The 18,782-nt window shown below is 43.9% G+C and overlaps 1 protein-coding gene across 1 annotated transcript; it reads left to right on the top strand.

Moving 5' to 3' along the window:
- Window positions 1-242: 242 nt before the first annotated feature.
- Window positions 243-18,210, top strand: epdl1 (ependymin-like 1). The gene is made up of 17 exons (XM_079257509.1): window positions 243-404; window positions 526-560; window positions 654-788; window positions 2,330-2,516; window positions 2,605-2,692; window positions 2,799-2,926; window positions 5,179-5,213; window positions 5,303-5,437; window positions 5,516-5,708; window positions 5,796-5,883; window positions 6,869-6,985; window positions 10,098-10,201; window positions 10,284-10,318; window positions 10,392-10,526; window positions 10,595-10,790; window positions 10,943-11,030; window positions 18,072-18,210. Exons 1-17 carry the CDS (start codon window positions 263-265, stop codon window positions 18,193-18,195), a joined length of 1,965 nt encoding a protein of 654 aa, XP_079113635.1. The 5' UTR covers window positions 243-262; the 3' UTR covers window positions 18,196-18,210.
- The last annotated feature ends 572 nt before the right edge of the window (window positions 18,211-18,782 follow it).

Below are 18,782 nucleotides of genomic sequence, written 5' to 3'. Positions count from 1 at the left end.
GTGCTGACCGCATCTGGACAATACGCAGACTTTCCTTTAAGTTTCTGCACAATAAAACCGCCTGAATGTTTAATCTGAGTTAAAAGTTTCTGCATTCAGCTGTAAAACTCACGTCCAAAAAGCAGCTTAATAAACAACCAAGTTTTAGTGCATGTGCTGCAGAAGTGGCAGCTTTCATGGTGTCATGTTGCAGTCAGTCTGAGGAGACGTGATCTCTGCAGCTGCAGTGGTTGAAAGTAAAACCCGGAAGTGTCCGGGGTTTATGAGGAAGTCGGTCTCAGCCGGAGCCGCTGAGTGTTTGCAGTTGCCTCTGCATGAGAAGCAGGAATCTGAAAAGATGAGACAGCTTGTGGTGTTGGCATGTTTCCTAGCGGGTTGCCTGGCACAGAAACCTCATCCGTGTGGTAAGTACATCTTCATGGAGAGTACCTGACTTGTTTTTGTTATTGTGATTCCAGAGAAGACTTACGTCCATATTTTATCCCCATTTCTGCCTTGTTTTCCTGTGTTTCATGACCCACACAGAAAGTCCTCCACTTCTATCTGGAGCTCTGACTATGGTGAGTGTTTGTTCTGCAGACAAAGTCAATCAGAACCTAAAGAACCAGACACACAATGAGTGAAAATAAATATTTAAACATGTGATTCTCCAGTCCACGCAGAGTGAAAAGCTGTGGACTTACACTCGCTACATTTACGATGCAGTGGGACAGAGGATACGGCTCTTTGAGATGGGGATGTACAACAACAAGTCCTTCACCTACGATGTGCTGCTGCTCTTCAGAGAGGTGACCAAAGCCATGACAGGAAAATCTCAGCTATCTGCCTCAGTGTTGGCTCAGATGACCTGAGGAGGGAAGTTCTGGGAGGTTTATTTCAGTGTCTGCCTCACAAAATACCATTTTCAGCAGGTGGAAGGTTAGCTTCCAAAGTTTAACAACAAATCATCACTATACTTATCAGCAACAGCAGGCCAATGTAAAAGGCAATAATCAAGGGCAAAGTACATTATAGTCACTGATTAGTTGAGACAATAGTAAAACCTGAGGCGTAAACAAAGCCACAATCTTTTGAGGAAAACAGCCTGAATGGTTGTAACTGGGTTTGACCCAAATACAAGTTTACCTGCAAATGCACAAGTTCAGATTCCTCTGAGGAATAGACTGTGTCAAACGACAGAAGTATGCATAAAGAGTGACATGACTAGAGTTTTAATCTGCATTTAAAGATATTATTATTATTATTATTGTTATTATAATTGTTGTTATTATTGTTATTATAATTATTATAATAATAATAAGTTAGTATTTACACCTTCATTAAAAATGTTGTGGGTGAGGGGCTAGTAGGATCCAAAGAGCGGACACTTTCTGAGTACAGAGAGAGGTTTATTGATTTTCCACAGATTCCTGTGAATTCTTCCAGCGGAGCTTTCAGAGACTGGCAGACTGGCGGGCATCAGGAGGCAGGCAGGCAGGCAGGGGAGCAAGCGAACGAACAGGCAGGCTTTCTCTAGCAGGAGGAAGACAGGACAGGTTACAATCAGGGTCAAGCATAAGCAACGTGAGCTGAGGCCGAGAGCTGTTTTACCGCAGGGCAATCAACAATCTGGCGCTGGATAGCAGGCAGAGCTGGTCTTAAATAGGTGGTTCGTTGATTGCTGAGATGTGGATCAGCTGTGCCTCCAGTTGTCAGCTGACCGCGCCCACCAGGAAACAGGAATCACCACAAAAAAGCTGTTTTATAGTATACATATACACAAACACAGGCTTTTTTTTTATCATATTCCTCTCCAAAAACACACCTTCGGGTTCATACTTTGTCAGACTGTTTTTTCTACGGTCCTCAGAATGAACAGTACAACAAAACGTACAAAGGTTTCTACTAAACTCTAACTTTTTAGTTTATGCATGGCTTTGTGCATGAGTTATTATTATGTACATGGGTTAGGGTGGTCTTTTTGTAAACTAGTCATTTAATTGAGTTGATGTGTCAGTAAAGAACCATGAGAGGACATTGTTGTGAATACTTATAAAGCTGGATTTAATAATATGACATTAGTGAGTCATCTAAAACACTGCCAGCCTGTGAAGATTTCAGACTTATGGCATCATTTGGCATATATACATATATATTTATATATATTTTACATGTTTTTTTATTTTATAGAATATTTTATCATATAAATATGATGAAAGATCATTTTAAAACACCTGTATAGGTTCTGCCTTTTTAAGAAGAAATCATACATAAGAGGATTAACTCTAAAAGCTAACAAAGACCAAAATAATAAACATTTATTATTATTTTTCCACAATTTGTTTACCAGGCTGCCATGTATGAGATTTCTTATCATAACCACACGTGCAAGAAGAAGCCTCTGAAGGCAGACTTCCAGCCCATGGCCATTCCGAAGGACGCCAACCTGCTGGGTCAGGCTGTGCTGGGCAGCTCGTCTGCACCGGGGGAGGGACTCCTGGTCAACACCTGGATGGGAGATCTGCCAGATAAATCCGGTGAGTGACCGCCGTAATGTTTACAGCTGTCTTGGCTTTTCATTTCATCTCTTTTTCCATCAAAACTTCATGTGTCGTGTGCCTCCAGGGAAGTACGTGTGCACCGTCACCGAATTTGGATGCATTCCTGTCAGCACAAGCTACCAGACTAAGGAATTTGGATGGGTGGCAGTGAGGTTGGTTTCAGCATCACAGCATCACATCTATGGAGCATAGACTGTATACGGTCTATGGTATGGAGCCAAGTGACCCTTTATTCACACGTTTTTATTTCTTCTTTAGTTACTTCAACAACGTGGTTGGGATTGAAGACCCTGCTGTGCTGAACCCTCCAGACTTCTGTGCAGATGCCGAGACAAAGAGTGGAGAAGAGCCAACAGACTTCCACAGCTTGTTTCTGAAAAAGAACTGAACTCATGTCCAGCTAATGTCTCAGACTCTGTCCTATCATATCAATCACAAGCTTCAGGATATGTGTCATGTCAATGAGGATATTAAATGTTTTCTTTTAGAAAAAACTTTTTCATTTCATATAGGGAAAAAAAATTGTCTTTGATTATTTCTCATTAATTTACATTAAAAGTGTTTCTTCAAACCCAAACGTTTGCTTCCATATATGGTCATAACTGCAACAACAGGAGCCTCACTGATAATCATAGATATATTGATACAGATACAGATAAACAGTCGTCCTCATACATATTCATTACAGAAGGAGAAAAACAGCTGCCTGGAAAAAAAAGCTGAAATTAACAAAAGTAATGAATAAAAATTTTATGAAAATCATTCCATTATTTTCTAATTCTGGTTTAATAGATTTTTTAAGCAAACAAACATGATAAAAAATAATATATGTTGCATCACTTACAAACTAATATTTATTAATGTTCTGAGAACCAATATGTTTGTTTTATTTTTATTTTCAGCTCAATTAAACTTAAAAAAAAAAGTCTAATATCACAAAAATATCATTCAGAATTTTTTTTTATTGTTCTTTTTTAGTCTCCAGTTATTTGAGTGACTGTTATAAATTCAGCCTTTTCTAGTTAAAGAGGACGAAGACATCTGAGGACGCCTGTAGATATAGACATATGGATTTAAATATAGACTTAGATATGTATCTGTATCTATATCTATATCTATAATAGATACAAATAGTGTAGATATAGATACAAATACAAATATAGATACAGATCTAGATACAGCTATAGATATAAAGATATATAGATATAGATACAAATATGGATATATAAATACAGATATGGAACCCCGACTACATGATGTTGGAGTACTGTTTGCAGATTTCATTAACAAACATGTTTTTACCAGTAGAAGATAAACATGAGACATTTTACCATTTCATGGTGAATATGAGCTGATTTGGATCTGATGCAGCAACACATCTTTAAAAGGGTCATTCCACCCAAAAGGTGCCATTTCATTGCTGCAACTTCGCTAAAATAAATACTTGGGTTGTTTTTTTTGTTTTTTTGTTTTTTTTTTAAACTAAACCTTGTAACTCACATACTTAACTGTTTAAATTGTGCATTGATCCATTTTAATTTACTTTAGTTAATTTTTTATAGAGGTTTTGAGACAAAGAATGCTGCATTTTTTTTAAGCTCCATAACGAAAATTCATCTTTAAAGAGCAGGTTTCAAAGCATTTCAATTTATAATTTTATGAGAATGGATGGATGGAAATATATATTTCCATCCATCCATTCTCCGCTGCTTATCCGGGGTCGGGTTGCCGGGGCAACAGCCTAAGCAGGGAAGCCCAGACTTCATTCCCCCCAATGAACATCGCAGCCATGCAGGTCACATGATCAGACACAAACATGGGGAATGATTTATACCACTGAGAGTAAATATTCTGGAGCTCCCCAGGTGCTCCTGATGATTGTCTGCTATGAGTTCCTACAAACGCTTGAAGATGTTTTCTGCAACGTTTCAACGTTGGTGGCGAAGATGGTCGAGCAGCAGCTTGTCGTGTGATCTGATGGTTGGCGGTTTGAGTCCTGCTCCCCTACACCTCCCCAAGGAGGATTGTTCTCTGAGGTCCAGTCCCAAGGCCAGATAAATGCAGGGGGCATCTGGCGTAAAACACATCCCTCCTCACCCAAACAATGATTCGCTGCAGTGACTCCTTCAAAGCGACAAGCCGAAAGGGGAACACCATCTTTCGTTTCATCTTTGCATATTTCATGTTAATTTACCACTTTGGAACAGTAACGTCACCAAATCATGACCCTGTAACCACACCAAAGATATGACCGCCATGCATAACAGCCATGGGTTATACGGCCAAATCCTAAAATCAGCCCACAGAATGTCCCCCAATTCACTCCACACAACCCCCCCCCCCCCCCCCCCCCCCCCCCCCCCCCACACACACACACACACACACACACAAAGAGCCGCTTTGTTGCTTGTACTGGACGTAAACTGGGAACCTCACCGATGCGTATATAAGGACAGGGTCTCTCAGATCATTTGCTGCAGAGGAAGATCAACATGAGAGCTGTCGTCCTGCTTGTGTGTTTGTCAGTCTGCTGCCTTGCTCAGAGGCCACAACCATGCGGTGAGTACCGATCTTTAAGACATTTCTCATCATCATTGAGTCTGTGTTGTATGACTAAAATCACTCGTTATGCTGGCAGCATCCCCACCGATGATGTCTGGAGGTCTTTCTGTGGTAAGTCTAATCTCTTCCTCATGTTTTCTGAGTATGTGACCAATGTGGAGCTTTTATTTTCATTTAAATCCCTTTTCTTCATCTTAAAGTCCACCCAGAACGAGAAGCTGCTGGTCTTCGCCAGGTACAGTTATGATGCCATGGGAAAACGCATCCGCATCAAAGAGCTGGGGTCCTATCACAATGACACCTTTCACCTGGATGTGCTGCTGCTTTACAGACAGGTACTTCCACAACAAGCATGTGTCAGCGGGGAAACCCACAAGATCATGTGTGAGACGTCCTCATGTGCTGCTCTGCAGGGTGTCATGTACAAGATAAACGACAAGAACCGAACATGCTTGAAGAAGCGGCTGATTGAAGACTTCCACCCGCTGGCCATCCCACAGGACGCTGACCTGGTGAGCCAGGCCACGCTGGGCAGCTCCTCTGTTCCCGGAGAGGGAATCCTGGTCAACACCTGGACCGGGGACCTGCAGATGAGGAAGGGAACAGGTACAAGTCCAGTTGTACAGTTTGCATTTCATGTTTGTCTGGTTGTGCTGCCTCGGTTACCATGGTGATCCACTTCTCTTTTTACAGCAAAGTATGTGAGCAGTGTCACGGAGTTTGGATGCATTCCTGTCAGCACTCTGTTCACCACGGACAGAAAAGGATGGGTGGTGGCCAGGTCAGTGCAGATCTTACAGGCCTCCCTGAATTAGACGAGAACATGAACGTCATCAGTAAAACCTTCTTAATCCTTTCACAAAATATGGATTTGATACAATATACCAGAAAAAAAGTTTTACATACTGATGATTAAAGTGTTCTCTGATAGAATCATCTTTATTTTATTACATTATTATTATTATTATTATTATTATTATTATTATTATTATTATTATTAATAATAATAATAATAATAATAATAATAATGATGATGATGATGATGATCAATATTAATAATGCTTTTGCCTTAAAGCCAAGTAATATAATATAATATAATATAATATAATATAATATAATATAATATAATATAATATAATATAATATAATATAATATAATATAATATAATAATGTGCCTATTTTCCCTTTAGTTTTAAGTGTATGAACCCCTTAATTTTTTTTCTCCACATATGTTTCTCTTAGTGTGAATTTTTTCTGTGAAAGTTTTAGGATGTATACAAATATTTCAAACTAAAACCAAACAAGTTTTGCCATCATTGGATTTTAATTTTATTCCCAGCAGCGTTTGATGTGAGATTATTTCATGAACTGATTAAACACCATCGCTTCCTATCTTATCAAATCACAAAAAATCCACTTAAATAATAAAATCTGAATTTTATTGAGCTCAGTGAGACATTTGAATAAAAAAACAGCCTGATTCTGCATGTTGAGTTCAGGATATAAACTTTTCGTACTGAGAGTCTGATAAAAACCAGTCTGACACAGCTTCATCACAGCTTTTCCCTCATCAGGTTAAAGTAACACAGTTAGGTTGTTAAAAAAAAAAAAGATATTTTCCTTTTCTTTTTTTTCTTTTTTTTTAATGATTATCCATAGTTGATTGACATTTTCAGATCTGTATCAATGCTATTAGGGATTGAATAAAACCCTTTAATAACTATGTCCTGAACACTGTGCTAACAGCTTTTCATCTGATTTTCAGCTTCTTCAACAACATCATCGGACTAGCAGATCCTCAGGATCTCACCCCGCCGGCCTTCTGTAAGAATTCCCAGCTGGAGGAAGAGGAGGGCGAGCATCTGATGACCTACTTCGGCTTGTTTTAAAACACAAGGCTGGTTCCAGAACGTGGTTTAATGTGATGGTGACGGCTGTTGCCTGAGATATTTTTTACTAGCAGTGTGTGAAGTAGTGTGTTCCGTTATGAGTCTGTTGTGTTGTGGATTTTCTATACCAACCATGATGTGATGCATTTACACTGATTATTAATAAAGATTAAGAACAAACATTAGTTGTCATGTCATTATAAGTTGTAAAATTACAAACATTACATCATTACATAAAAACCCCTTTAATTCAAAGAAACTGATGTGGAAAAAGTTTGGAATATTATGTTCTTCATTAGGGGCTGCACGGTGGCGCAGTGGTTAGCACTGTGGCCTCACAGCAAGAAGGTCACTGGTTCAATCCTTGGCTGGTTTGGTCAGTGGCCTTTCTGTGTGGAGTTTGCATGTTCTCCCCGTGTATGCGTGGGTTCTCTCCGGGTACTCCAGCTTCCTCCCACCATCCAAAAGACATGCATGATAGGTTCATTGGTCACTCTAAATTGTCCCTAGGAGTGAGTGTGAGCATGAGTGTGGTTGTTCGTCTCTCTGTGTGGCCCTGCAATGGACTGGCGAGCTGTCCAAGGTGTACCCTGCCTGTCGCCCAAAGCCAGCTGGGATAGGCTCCAGCTTCCCCACGACCCTGAATTGGAATAAGCAGTTCAGAAAATGAATGAATGAATGTTCTTCATTAGTTGATTTTTTTCTTAGATGATATGAAACAGTGAGTTAAGCTGCTGGGGGCTCCGGCAACGACAAAACCACTTCAGTCTCAGTTCTTTCATCTGGAGTCGTCATCCATTTATAAGCATATGTCAAAATAACTGCAGCTTATTGGATAAAAGCATCTGCTAAATGGGGGCCCTATGCAAGATGTTGTTTGGGGGCCTCTAGTGTGTCAAACTGTGATGAAGAGATTCCTAACCCATTAGATGCTCTACTAAGATGCCACAATATTTTACAGATCTACAGCTAAAAGCCTGGTAAAGGTAAAGATCTTTAAGATGCCACTCAGCAAGTTAAACTGTTTTTTCTTTTTGTTTGTTTGTTTTCTTAAATTATCCTAAATTATTTTTCATAATCTATATATATTATCTATTTTTATCTGGTCAAATAATTTATTCAACCTTGTGAAACGTAATTCCACACAATCTGCTTTCAATATTTCACTGGTTATTGCAACCATATGCTGAACAAAATACGGGAATAGTTGCTGCTTTCTCTTGACTACAGCAGACGCTTTCTTTTTTACATTTATGAATTTATCAATATAGAGATACAGTTGTACAAAGTCTGAAAATAAAGTGTTGTATCAAAATTGTGCAATTCAGAAGTTCCCCAGAAAAACACTCAGAGAGCGTAAACCTCCACCAAGGCCTTTAAAAAGTTCCTGGATCCAAACGGTGATTCAGATCACCACCAAAATTAAACCAGTTTTTCCTTTTCACATTTCCAACAAGTCCTGAAAATATTATCAAAATCCATCCATAACTTTTTAAGTTATCTTGAACACAAACAGATAAACAGATAAAGCCGGTATAAACATAACCTCCTTGGTGGATGTAACTATGCTACCATGTAAAACTCTCTTTGTGAAACATCAATATCATATTTTTCCATAAACACCTCATAGGAGTAAAATTTATCATTTGCATTTAGTAGATTATTCACTGTGTTAACGTTATTTATAAACCAGTTATGTAGAAAAGTGTTTTGTTTGTGTGTAATATATACGCGTTGTTCCACAGAAAACAGTTTTGTGGGGAAACTACGTTGACTCTGCAGCAAGACTGGAAAGCAGAGACCCATCCAATATGGCAGAGACCCATCCAATATGGCGGAGACCCATCCAATGTGATGGCGACCCATCCAATATGGCGGAGATGCTGGTTCACTCTCCAGCGCACAACGAGGCGTATATGTATACATGATGTCTATGGTTTTATCTCCTTAGACAGAACTTGTTGATTGTTTTCTTTTGTAATTATCCTGTAAATAAATTCCTTGTTGAACTTTTACTTTAGTTCCAGTTTCATTTTGTGCCACCACCCCCTTTAACCCATAGACACCCCGGCGGTCGTAACGTTAAATGACTGTATAATGTTGAACAACATTTTTCTAAAATTGTTTCATAACTTCTATCTTAATATTGTAAACATTCCAGGATGTGTTTCAGCATGGTCTTGCTGAAATCTGCAAGGTCTTCTCTGGGAGCATATGTTGCTCTAAAACCTCAAGCTTTGTTGGGATCTTCCCAGTGTGACCTAATGGCCCAAACATAACAAGTATTCAGTTTTGATCTTTAGGATTGTCCCATCCCGCGACCCTTAATCGTACTAGGCGGTTAGGATAATGGATGAATGGATGGATTGTCCCATGCGCACAGAGATTCCTTCGGATTTTCTGAAGCTTTTGATGATATTACAGACTATACATGGTGGGATCTGTGAAGTGTTTGTAGTGTTTAAAAAAAAAAAAAAAAAAGATTCTCTGAAATTGTTCCACTGTTTTCAGACCCAGTTAGTCTCAGACTGGTGAAGCTTTTTCCATCTGAGAGACTCTGCCTCTCTGAAATGCTCCTGTTTTACCCAGTCATGTTGCTGACTTGTTGCCAGTTACAATAATAAATGTTCCTCCAGTTGTTTTTTTTATTACTTTTCCAGATTTTTACAGATGTGTTGCTGCATCAGATGCAATAAGAACTCATGTTTTCCATGAAAACTCTGATTCCCAACTTTTTGGACTGAAGTTGAACATGGATCGCTGGATCGATGCAGGAAGTGAACGCTGTCTGGAAATCTGAGCTGCTCATACGTTGGACAATGGAAAGTTATCTTTAATAATGTCAGCTGTTCAATAAGAAGAGATTCTCTCCGTAATTCTCTAAACTAGTTCCATTTCTGTAAAGATCATCTCCTCCATATTAAAGGGGAGAAAACAAGGACTTGGGCAGATTTGTGTTCATGTCAGACCAGGTTTAAACAGTAAATTTTTGCTGAGTCATCAGAATCTGCAACGTCACTGTAAACAGTCTGATCATGCTGTGCTGAGGGCATGGAAGCAGACCAGGAGCGTCAGCAGCTTGTTTATAAGGAAGCGCGCTCTCAGATCAATGCCACTGCTGCAGAGGAAAGTGTCAGGCAACATGAGAGCTCTGATTCTGCTTGCCTGTCTGTCAGCCTGCTGCCTGGCTCAGCGACCACAGCCGTGCTGTAAGTACAGATGTTACAGATGTTACAGATGTTTATGTGTGGGAATGTGAGCAGTGTGGAAACTGACTTCTCATTTTGCCAGCATCTCCACGCCTGCTGACTGGAAGACTTTCTGTGGTAAGTTTTGTCTCTTCTGTTCAACATAAAGAGGAATATGGAGAAACAAGCAACCATGTTTGTTTTGCTCCAGACAAGCCAGAACGGGAAGCTGCTTGCCTTTGCAAAGTTCAACTATGATGCCCTGCGACAACGCATCCGCTTCAGAGAGGTTGGCTCTTACCAGAACAAGACCTTCCACGTTGATGCCCTTCTGCTCTTCCAACAGGTAAACTTATCAGAACATTTAACCAGTCGACCAGAACATAAATGTATGTGATAACGTCTGTCCTGCAGGGAGTCTTGTACAAGATAAACTACAGGAATCACACCTGCTGCAAGAAGCGTCTGAATACAGACTTCCACCCTCTGGCCATCCCAAAGAACGCTTCCCTGCTGGGCCAGGCCGTGCTGGGCAGCTCCTCCGGTCCTGGACAGGGAGTCCTGGTCAACACTTGGACCGGGGACCTGCAGATGAAGAAGGGAAAAGAAGGTACAATAAGAGGAAATGAGACAGCAGAAAAACAAATCTGTGTCATGTGTTTTAATGTAGCACATGACTTTCCTCACTTCCTGCTTGTATTTCCTGTTGGACCGGTTGTGCTGCCTCAGCTTTCTGTCAGTAATTCCCTTCTGTTTCCACAGCAAAGTACCTGAGCACCGTCACCGAGTACGGGTGCATTCCCATCAGCACCCTGTTTCACACCGATCAAAGTGGATGGGTGGTGACCAGGTCAGTGCAGGAAAGATGCTTCTGTCATTCCCGATTAAATTCCTTTATTATAAATACAGCTCCATATCCAGATATGCAACACATCACATCAGCAGCCACTTCAGTAGGTCCATCCTGCTCCAGGTTGGACATCCTTTCCTTCATAACTTCTAGATGCTTGGTGTGAAAGATTCAACAAGGTGCTGGAAACATTCCTCACAGCATTTACTCCATATCGACCTGAGGCATCACAGTTACTGCATATCGTGATGAGAATCTCCCATTCCACCTCATCACCATGAGAATCTCCCGTTCCACCTCATCACCATGAGAATCTCCCGTTCCACCTCATCACCATGAGAATCTCCCGTTCCACCTCATCACCATGAGAATCTCCCGTTCCACCTCATCACCATGAGAATCTCCCGTTCCACCTCATCACCATGAGAATCTCCCGTTCCACCTCATCACCATGAGAATCTCCGGTCCCACCTCATCACCATGAGAATCTCCCGTTCCACCTCATCACCATGAGAATCTCCCGTTCCACCTCATCACCATGAGAATCTCCCGTTCCACCTCATCACCATGAGATCTCCCGTTCCACCTCATCACCGTGAGAAAATCCCGTTCCACCTCATCACCGTGAGAATCTCGCGTTCCACCTCATCATGATGAGAATCTCCCGTTCCACCTCATCACCGTGAGAATCTCCTGTTCCACCTCATCACCATGAGAATCTCCCGTTCCACCTCATCATCATGAGAAAATCCCGTTCCACCTGATCACCGTGAGAATCTCGCGTTCAACCTCATCACCGTGAGAAAATCCAGTTCCACCTCATCACCGTGAGAATCTCGCGTTCCACCTCATCACCGTGAGAATCTCCCGTTCCACCTCATCACCGTGAGAAAATCCCGTTCCACCTCATCACCATGAGAAAATCCCGTTCCACCTCATCACCATGAGAAAATCCCGTTCCACCTCATCACCATGAGAATCTCCCGTTCCACCTCATCACCATGAGAAAATCCCGTTCCACCTCATCACCGTGAGAATCTCCCGTTCCACCTCATCACCATGAGAAAATCCCGTTCCACCTCATCACCGTGAGAATCTCGCGTTCCACCTCATCACCATGAGAAAATCCCGTTCCACCTCATCACCATGAGAATCTCCCATTCCACCTCATCACCATGAGAATCTCCCGTTCCACCTCATCACCGTGAGAATCTCGCGTTCCACCTCATCACCATGAGAAAATCCCGTTCCACCTCATCACCATGAGAATCTCCCGTTCCACCTCATCACCATGAGAATCTCGCGTTCAACCTCATCACCATGAGAAAATCCCATTCCACCTCATCACCGTGAGAATCTCCCGTTCCACCTCATCACCATGAGAATCTCCCGTTCAACCTCATCACCATGAGAATCTCCCGTTCCACCTCATCACCATGAGAAAATCCCGTTCCACCTCATCACCATGAGAATCTCCCGTTCCACCTCATCACCATGAGAATCTCGCGTTCAACCTCATCACCATGAGAAAATCCCGTTCCACCTCATCACCGTGAGAATCTCCCGTTCCACCTCATCACCGTGAGAATCTCGCGTTCCACCTCATCACCATGAGAAAATCCCGTTCCACCTCATCACCATGAGAAAATCCCGTTCCACCTCATCACCATGAGAAAATCCCGTTCCACCTCATCACCGTGAGAATCTCGCGTTCCACCTCCTCACCATGAGAAAATCCCGTTCCACCTCATCACCGTGAGAATCTCGCGTTCCACCTCATCACCATGAGATCTCCCGTTCCACCTCATCACCATGAGAATCTCCCGTTCCACCTCATCACCATGAGAAAATCCCGTTCCACCTCATCACCGTGAGAATCTCCTGTTCCACCTCATCACCATGAGAATCTCCCGTTCCACCTCATCATCATGAGAAAATCCCGTTCCACCTCATCACCGTGAGAATCTCGCGTTCAACCTCATCACCATGAGAAAATCCCGTTCCACCTCATCACCGTGACAATCTCGCGTTCCACCTCATCATCGTGAGAATCTCCCGTTCCACCTCATCACCGTGAGAATCTCGCGTTCCACCTCATCATGAGAAAATCCCGTTCCACCTCATCACCGTGAGAATCTCCCGTTCCACCTCATCACCATGAGAAAATCCCGTTCCACCTCATCACCGTGAGAATCTCGCGTTCCACCTCATCACCATGAGAAAATCCCATTCCACCTCATCACCGTGAGAATCTCCCGTTCCACCTCATCACCATGAGAAAATCCCGTTCCACCTCATCACCGTGAGAATCTCCCGTTCCACCTCATCACCATGAGAATCTCCCATTCCACCTCATCACCATGAGAATCTCCCGTTCCACCTCATCACCGTGAGAATCTCGCGTTCCACCTCATCACCATGAGAAAATCCCGTTCCACCTCATCACCGTGAGAATCTCCCGTTCCACCTCATCACCATGAGAAAATCCCGTTCCACCTCATCACCATGAGAATCTCCCGTTCAACCTCATCACCATGAGAATCTCCCGTTCAACCTCATCACCGTGAGAAAATCCCGTTCCACCTCATCACCGTGAGAATCTCCCGTTCCACCTCATCACCGTGAGAATCTCGCGTTCCACCTCATCACCATGAGAAAATCCCGTTCCACCTCATCACCATGAGAAAATCCCGTTCCACCTCATCACCATGAGAAAATCCCGTTCCACCTCATCACCATGAGAATCTCCCGTTCAACCTCATCACCATGAGAATCTCCCGTTCCACCTCATCACCGTGAGAAAATCCCGTTCCACCTCATCACCGTGAGAATCTCCCGTTCCACCTCATCACCGTGAGAATCTCGCGTTCCACCTCATCACCATGAGAAAATCCCGTTCCACCTCATCACCATGAGAAAATCCCGTTCCACCTCATCACCATGAGAAAATCCCGTTCCACCTCATCACCATGAGAATCTCCCGTTCAACCTCATCACCATGAGAATCTCCCGTTCCACCTCATCACCGTGAGAAAATCCCGTTCCACCTCATCACCGTGAGAATCTCCCGTTCCACCTCATCACCGTGAGAATCTCGCGTTCCACCTCATCACCATGAGAAAATCCCGTTCCACCTCATCACCATGAGAATCTCCCGTTCCACCTCATCACCATGAGAATCTCGCGTTCAACCTCATCACCATGAGAAAATCCCGTTCCACCTCATCACCGTGAGAATCTCCCGTTCCACCTCATCACCGTGAGAATCTCGCGTTCCACCTCATCACCATGAGAAAATCCCGTTCCACCTCATCACCATGAGAATCTCCCGTTCCACCTCATCACCATGAGAAAATCCCGTTCCACCTCATCACCGTGAGAATCTCGCGTTCCACCTCATCACCGTGAGAATCTCGTTTCCACCTCATCACCGTGAGAATCTCGCGTTCCACCTCATCACCATGAGATCTCCCGTTCCACCTCATCACCATGAGAATCTCGCGTTCCACCTCATCACCGTGAGAATCTCCCGTTCCACCCCATCACCATGAGATCTCCCATTCCACCTCATCACCATGAGAATCTCCCGTTCCACCTCATCACCATGAGAAAATCCCGTTCCACCTCATCACCATGAGAAAATCCCGTTCCACCTCATCACCATGAGAAAATCCCGTTCCACCTCATCACCGTGAGAAAATCCCGTTCCACCTCATCACCATGAGAATCTCCCGTTCCACCTCATCACCGTGAGAATCTCCCGTTCCACCTCATCACCGTGAGAATCTCCCGTTCCACCTCATCACCATGAGATCTCCCGTTCCACCACATCACCGTGAGAAAATCCCGTTCCACCTCATCACCGTGAGAATCTCGCGTTCCACCTCATCACCATGAGAATCTCCTGTTCCACCTCATCACCGTGAGAAAATCCCGTTCCACCTCATCACCGTGAGAATCTCCCGTTCCACCTCATCACCGTGAGAATCTCGCGTTCCACCTCATCACCATGAGAATCTCCCGTTCCACCTCATCACCGTGAGAATCTCGCGTTCCACCTCATCACCATGAGAATCTCCCGTTCCACCTCATCACCGTGAGAATCTCCCGTTCCACCTCATCACCATGAGATCTCCCGTTCCACCTCATCACCATGAGATCTCCCGTTCCACCTCATCACCATGAGAATCTTCCGTTCCACCTCATCACCATGAGAATCTCGCGTTCCACCTCATCACCATGAGAATCTCCTGTTCCACCTCATCACGATGAGAATCTCCCGTTCCACCTCATCACGATGAGAATCTCCCGTTCCACCTCATCATGATGAGAATCTCCCGTTCCACCTCATCATGATGAGAATCTCCCGTTCCACCTCATCACCATGAGATCTCCCATTCCACCTCATCACCATGAGAATCTCGCGTTCCACCTCATCACCGTGAGAATCTCGCGTTCCACCTCATCACCGTGAGAATCTCCCGTTCCACCTCATCACCATGAGATCTCCCGTTCCACCTCATCACCATGAGAATCTCGCGTTCCACCTCATCACCGTGAGAATCTCCCGTTCCACCCCATCACCATGAGATCTCCCATTCCACCTCATCACCATGAGAATCTCCCGTTCCACCTCATCACCATGAGAAAATCCCGTTCCACCTCATCACCATGAGAAAATCCCGTTCCACCTCATCACCGTGAGAAAATCCCGTTCCACCTCATCACCGTGAGAAAATCCCGTTCCACCTCATCACCGTGAGAATCTCCCGTTCCACCTCATCACCGTGAGAATCTCCCGTTCCACCTCATCACCGTGAGAATCTCCCGTTCCACCTCATCACCATGAGATCTCCCGTTCCACCACATCACCGTGAGAAAATCCCGTTCCACCTCATCACCGTGAGAATCTCGCGTTCCACCTCATCACCATGAGAATCTCCTGTTCCACCTCATCACCGTGAGAAAATCCCGTTCCACCTCATCACCGTGAGAATCTCCCGTTCCACCTCATCACCGTGAGAATCTCGCGTTCCACCTCATCACCATGAGAATCTCCCGTTCCACCTCATCACCGTGAGAATCTCGCGTTCCACCTCATCACCATGAGAATCTCCCGTTCCACCTCATCACCGTGAGAAAATCCCGTTCCACCTCATCACCGTGAGAATCTCCCGTTCCACCTCATCACCATGAGATCTCCCGTTCCACCTCATCACCATGAGATCTCCCGTTCCACCTCATCACCATGAGATCTCCCGTTCCACCTCATCACCATGAGAATCTTCCGTTCCACCTCATCACCATGAGAATCTCGCGTTCCACCTCATCACCATGAGAATCTCCCGTTCCACCTCATCACCATGAGAATCTTCCGTTCCACCTCATCACCATGAGAATCTCGCGTTCCACCTCATCACCATGAGAATCTCCCATTCCACCTCATCACCATGAGAATCTCCCGTTCCACCTCATCACGATGAGAATCTTCCGTTCCACCTCATCATGATGAGAATCTCCCGTTCCACCTCATCACGATGAGAATCTCCCGTTCCACCTCATCACCATGAGATCTCCCGTTCCACCTCATCACCATGAGAATCTTCCGTTCCACCTCATCACCATGAGAATCTCCTGTTCCACTTCATCACCATGAGATCTCCCGTTCCACCTCATCACCATGAGAATCTTCCGTTCCACCTCATCACCATGAGAATCTCCCGTTCCACCTCATCACCATGAGATCTCCCGTTCCACCTCATCACCATGAGAATCTTCCGTTCCACCTCATCACCATGAGAATCTCCCGTTCCACCTCATCACCATGAGATCTCCCGTTCCACCTCATCACCATGAGAATCTTCCGTTCCACCTCATCACCATGAGAATCTCCCGTTCCACCACATCCCAAAGCTGCTCTGCTGGATGTAGATCTGGTGACTGTGGAGCCGTTGGAGGACAGTGAACTCATCGTCATGGTGGAGATGATGTGAGCTTTGTGACATGGTGCATCATCCTGCTGGAAGTTTCCATCAGAAGACACTACACTGTACTCAGAAAGGGATGGACATGGTCAGCAGCAGGAGTCTGGTTGGCTGTGGAGGTTAAACCATGTCATGTTGGGACTAATGGGACCAAACTGGGACCAGAAAACTTCCCCCCACCATTCCACCAGCAGCAGCCTGAAGCGTTGATCCTGACAGCAGGATGGATCCATGTTGTCATGATGTTTCCAGCAGATTCTGATCCTACCATGTGAATGTGGAGCTGAACTGGAGACTCATCAGACCAGCAACGTTTCTCCATCTTCTATTGTCCAGTTCTGGTGAGTCTGTGTGAATTGTAGCCTCAGTTTCCTGTTCTTACTGACAGGAGGGAACCCGCTGTGGTCTTCTGCTGCTGGAGACCATCTGCTTCCAGGCTGGACGGGTTGTGTGCTCAGAGATGATGTTCTGGTGGGAACCAGTGCTTTCTGGACTTCCAGTTGTCTTTCTATCATCTCCAACCAGTCGGACCAGTCTCCTCTGATCTCTGACACCAACCAGACCTTCTGGTCCAGACGGCTGCTGGATGTTTCCTCTTCTTCAGACCTTCTCTGGAAACCCTGGAGATGGTTGTGTGTGAAAATCCCAGTAAACACTCAGACCAACAACATGCTGCGTTCAAAGTCTCGTAAATCTCCTTTCTTCCTCAGTCTGATGCTCAGTTTGGACTTCAGCATCTTCACCATGTCGACTAAATGCTGCCATGTGATTGGCTGGTTTTGTATTTATTAACAAGCAGTTGAACAAGTGGACCTAATAAAGCTGCGCGTTGATGTTTAGTTCCTGCAGTAGAGAATAGCAAACTAATTTTCCCTTTCCAAACCTTCAAACTCCCAGATAGTAAACAACCCGCATTAATCTGTTCAGTCCATCAACACAAAGTTTACATAAAGTGTTTTCTGATCAGTCGTTTATTCTGTAGTCTCTCTGGTCCAACATGCAGGATATTTTCCTGTTTGACATGTAATGTGTATTTATTTATCACTCGGCTTTGCAGCTTTTTCAACAACGTGATTGGACTACCAGATCCCCAGTCCCTGATCCCTCCGTCTTTTTGTGAGGACGCCCAGCTCCAGGAGGAGGACGAAGAGGAGCCAGAAGCCTTCTTCAGCGTCTTCTGAATCACAAGACACAGCAGTCTAAATGTCTTTCTGCACTAATTTTCTACCTGAATTAATGACACGTAAGTTTATCAAGTTCATGTTATGAATCAGGGACAAAATAATCACTCATCAGTTGTCCGTCACTTTTCCATCTGAGCCAGAAATCTTTGTATTTCCTCCCATAATAAACAGATATGTATCATGTAATCCCTCCTGCACAAGGTGAAGCGTGCATAAAAAATTATTCTAAACATTAAAATGTCTTAATATCTTTATAACATTAAAATGTCTTCATATCTTTATAAAAGACTTTCTAAAAGTAGACTGAGTTGTGAGATTCTTCCATCTTCTGCTGTCAGGAACGCGTTTCAGCTCAGTAAATCCTCCTGCGGCCACTAGATGGCAGCAGAAAGCAACAAATAATGAACTTTCTGAACGTGGCACGTGGCGCGCGCTTTACTGGGGTTTTGTTGCTTTTTGTTGACAATAAATAAAAGTTTGTTTATTTTCCTTTTTAATGGGGTCACATTTGTAAATACAATGAATTTTAAGATGAGCTGCAGCCTGGATAAACTTGCCAAACAGCTGATTCTGCCTTCGACTCT

This window comes from Telmatherina bonti (genome assembly GCF_933228915.1).
Source record: "Telmatherina bonti genome assembly, chromosome: 18".
Classification (NCBI taxonomy): Eukaryota; Metazoa; Chordata; class Actinopteri; order Atheriniformes; family Telmatherinidae; genus Telmatherina; species Telmatherina bonti.
Note: the sequence above shows the minus strand (reverse complement) of the source record. Positions and strands in the feature narration are given on the sequence as shown.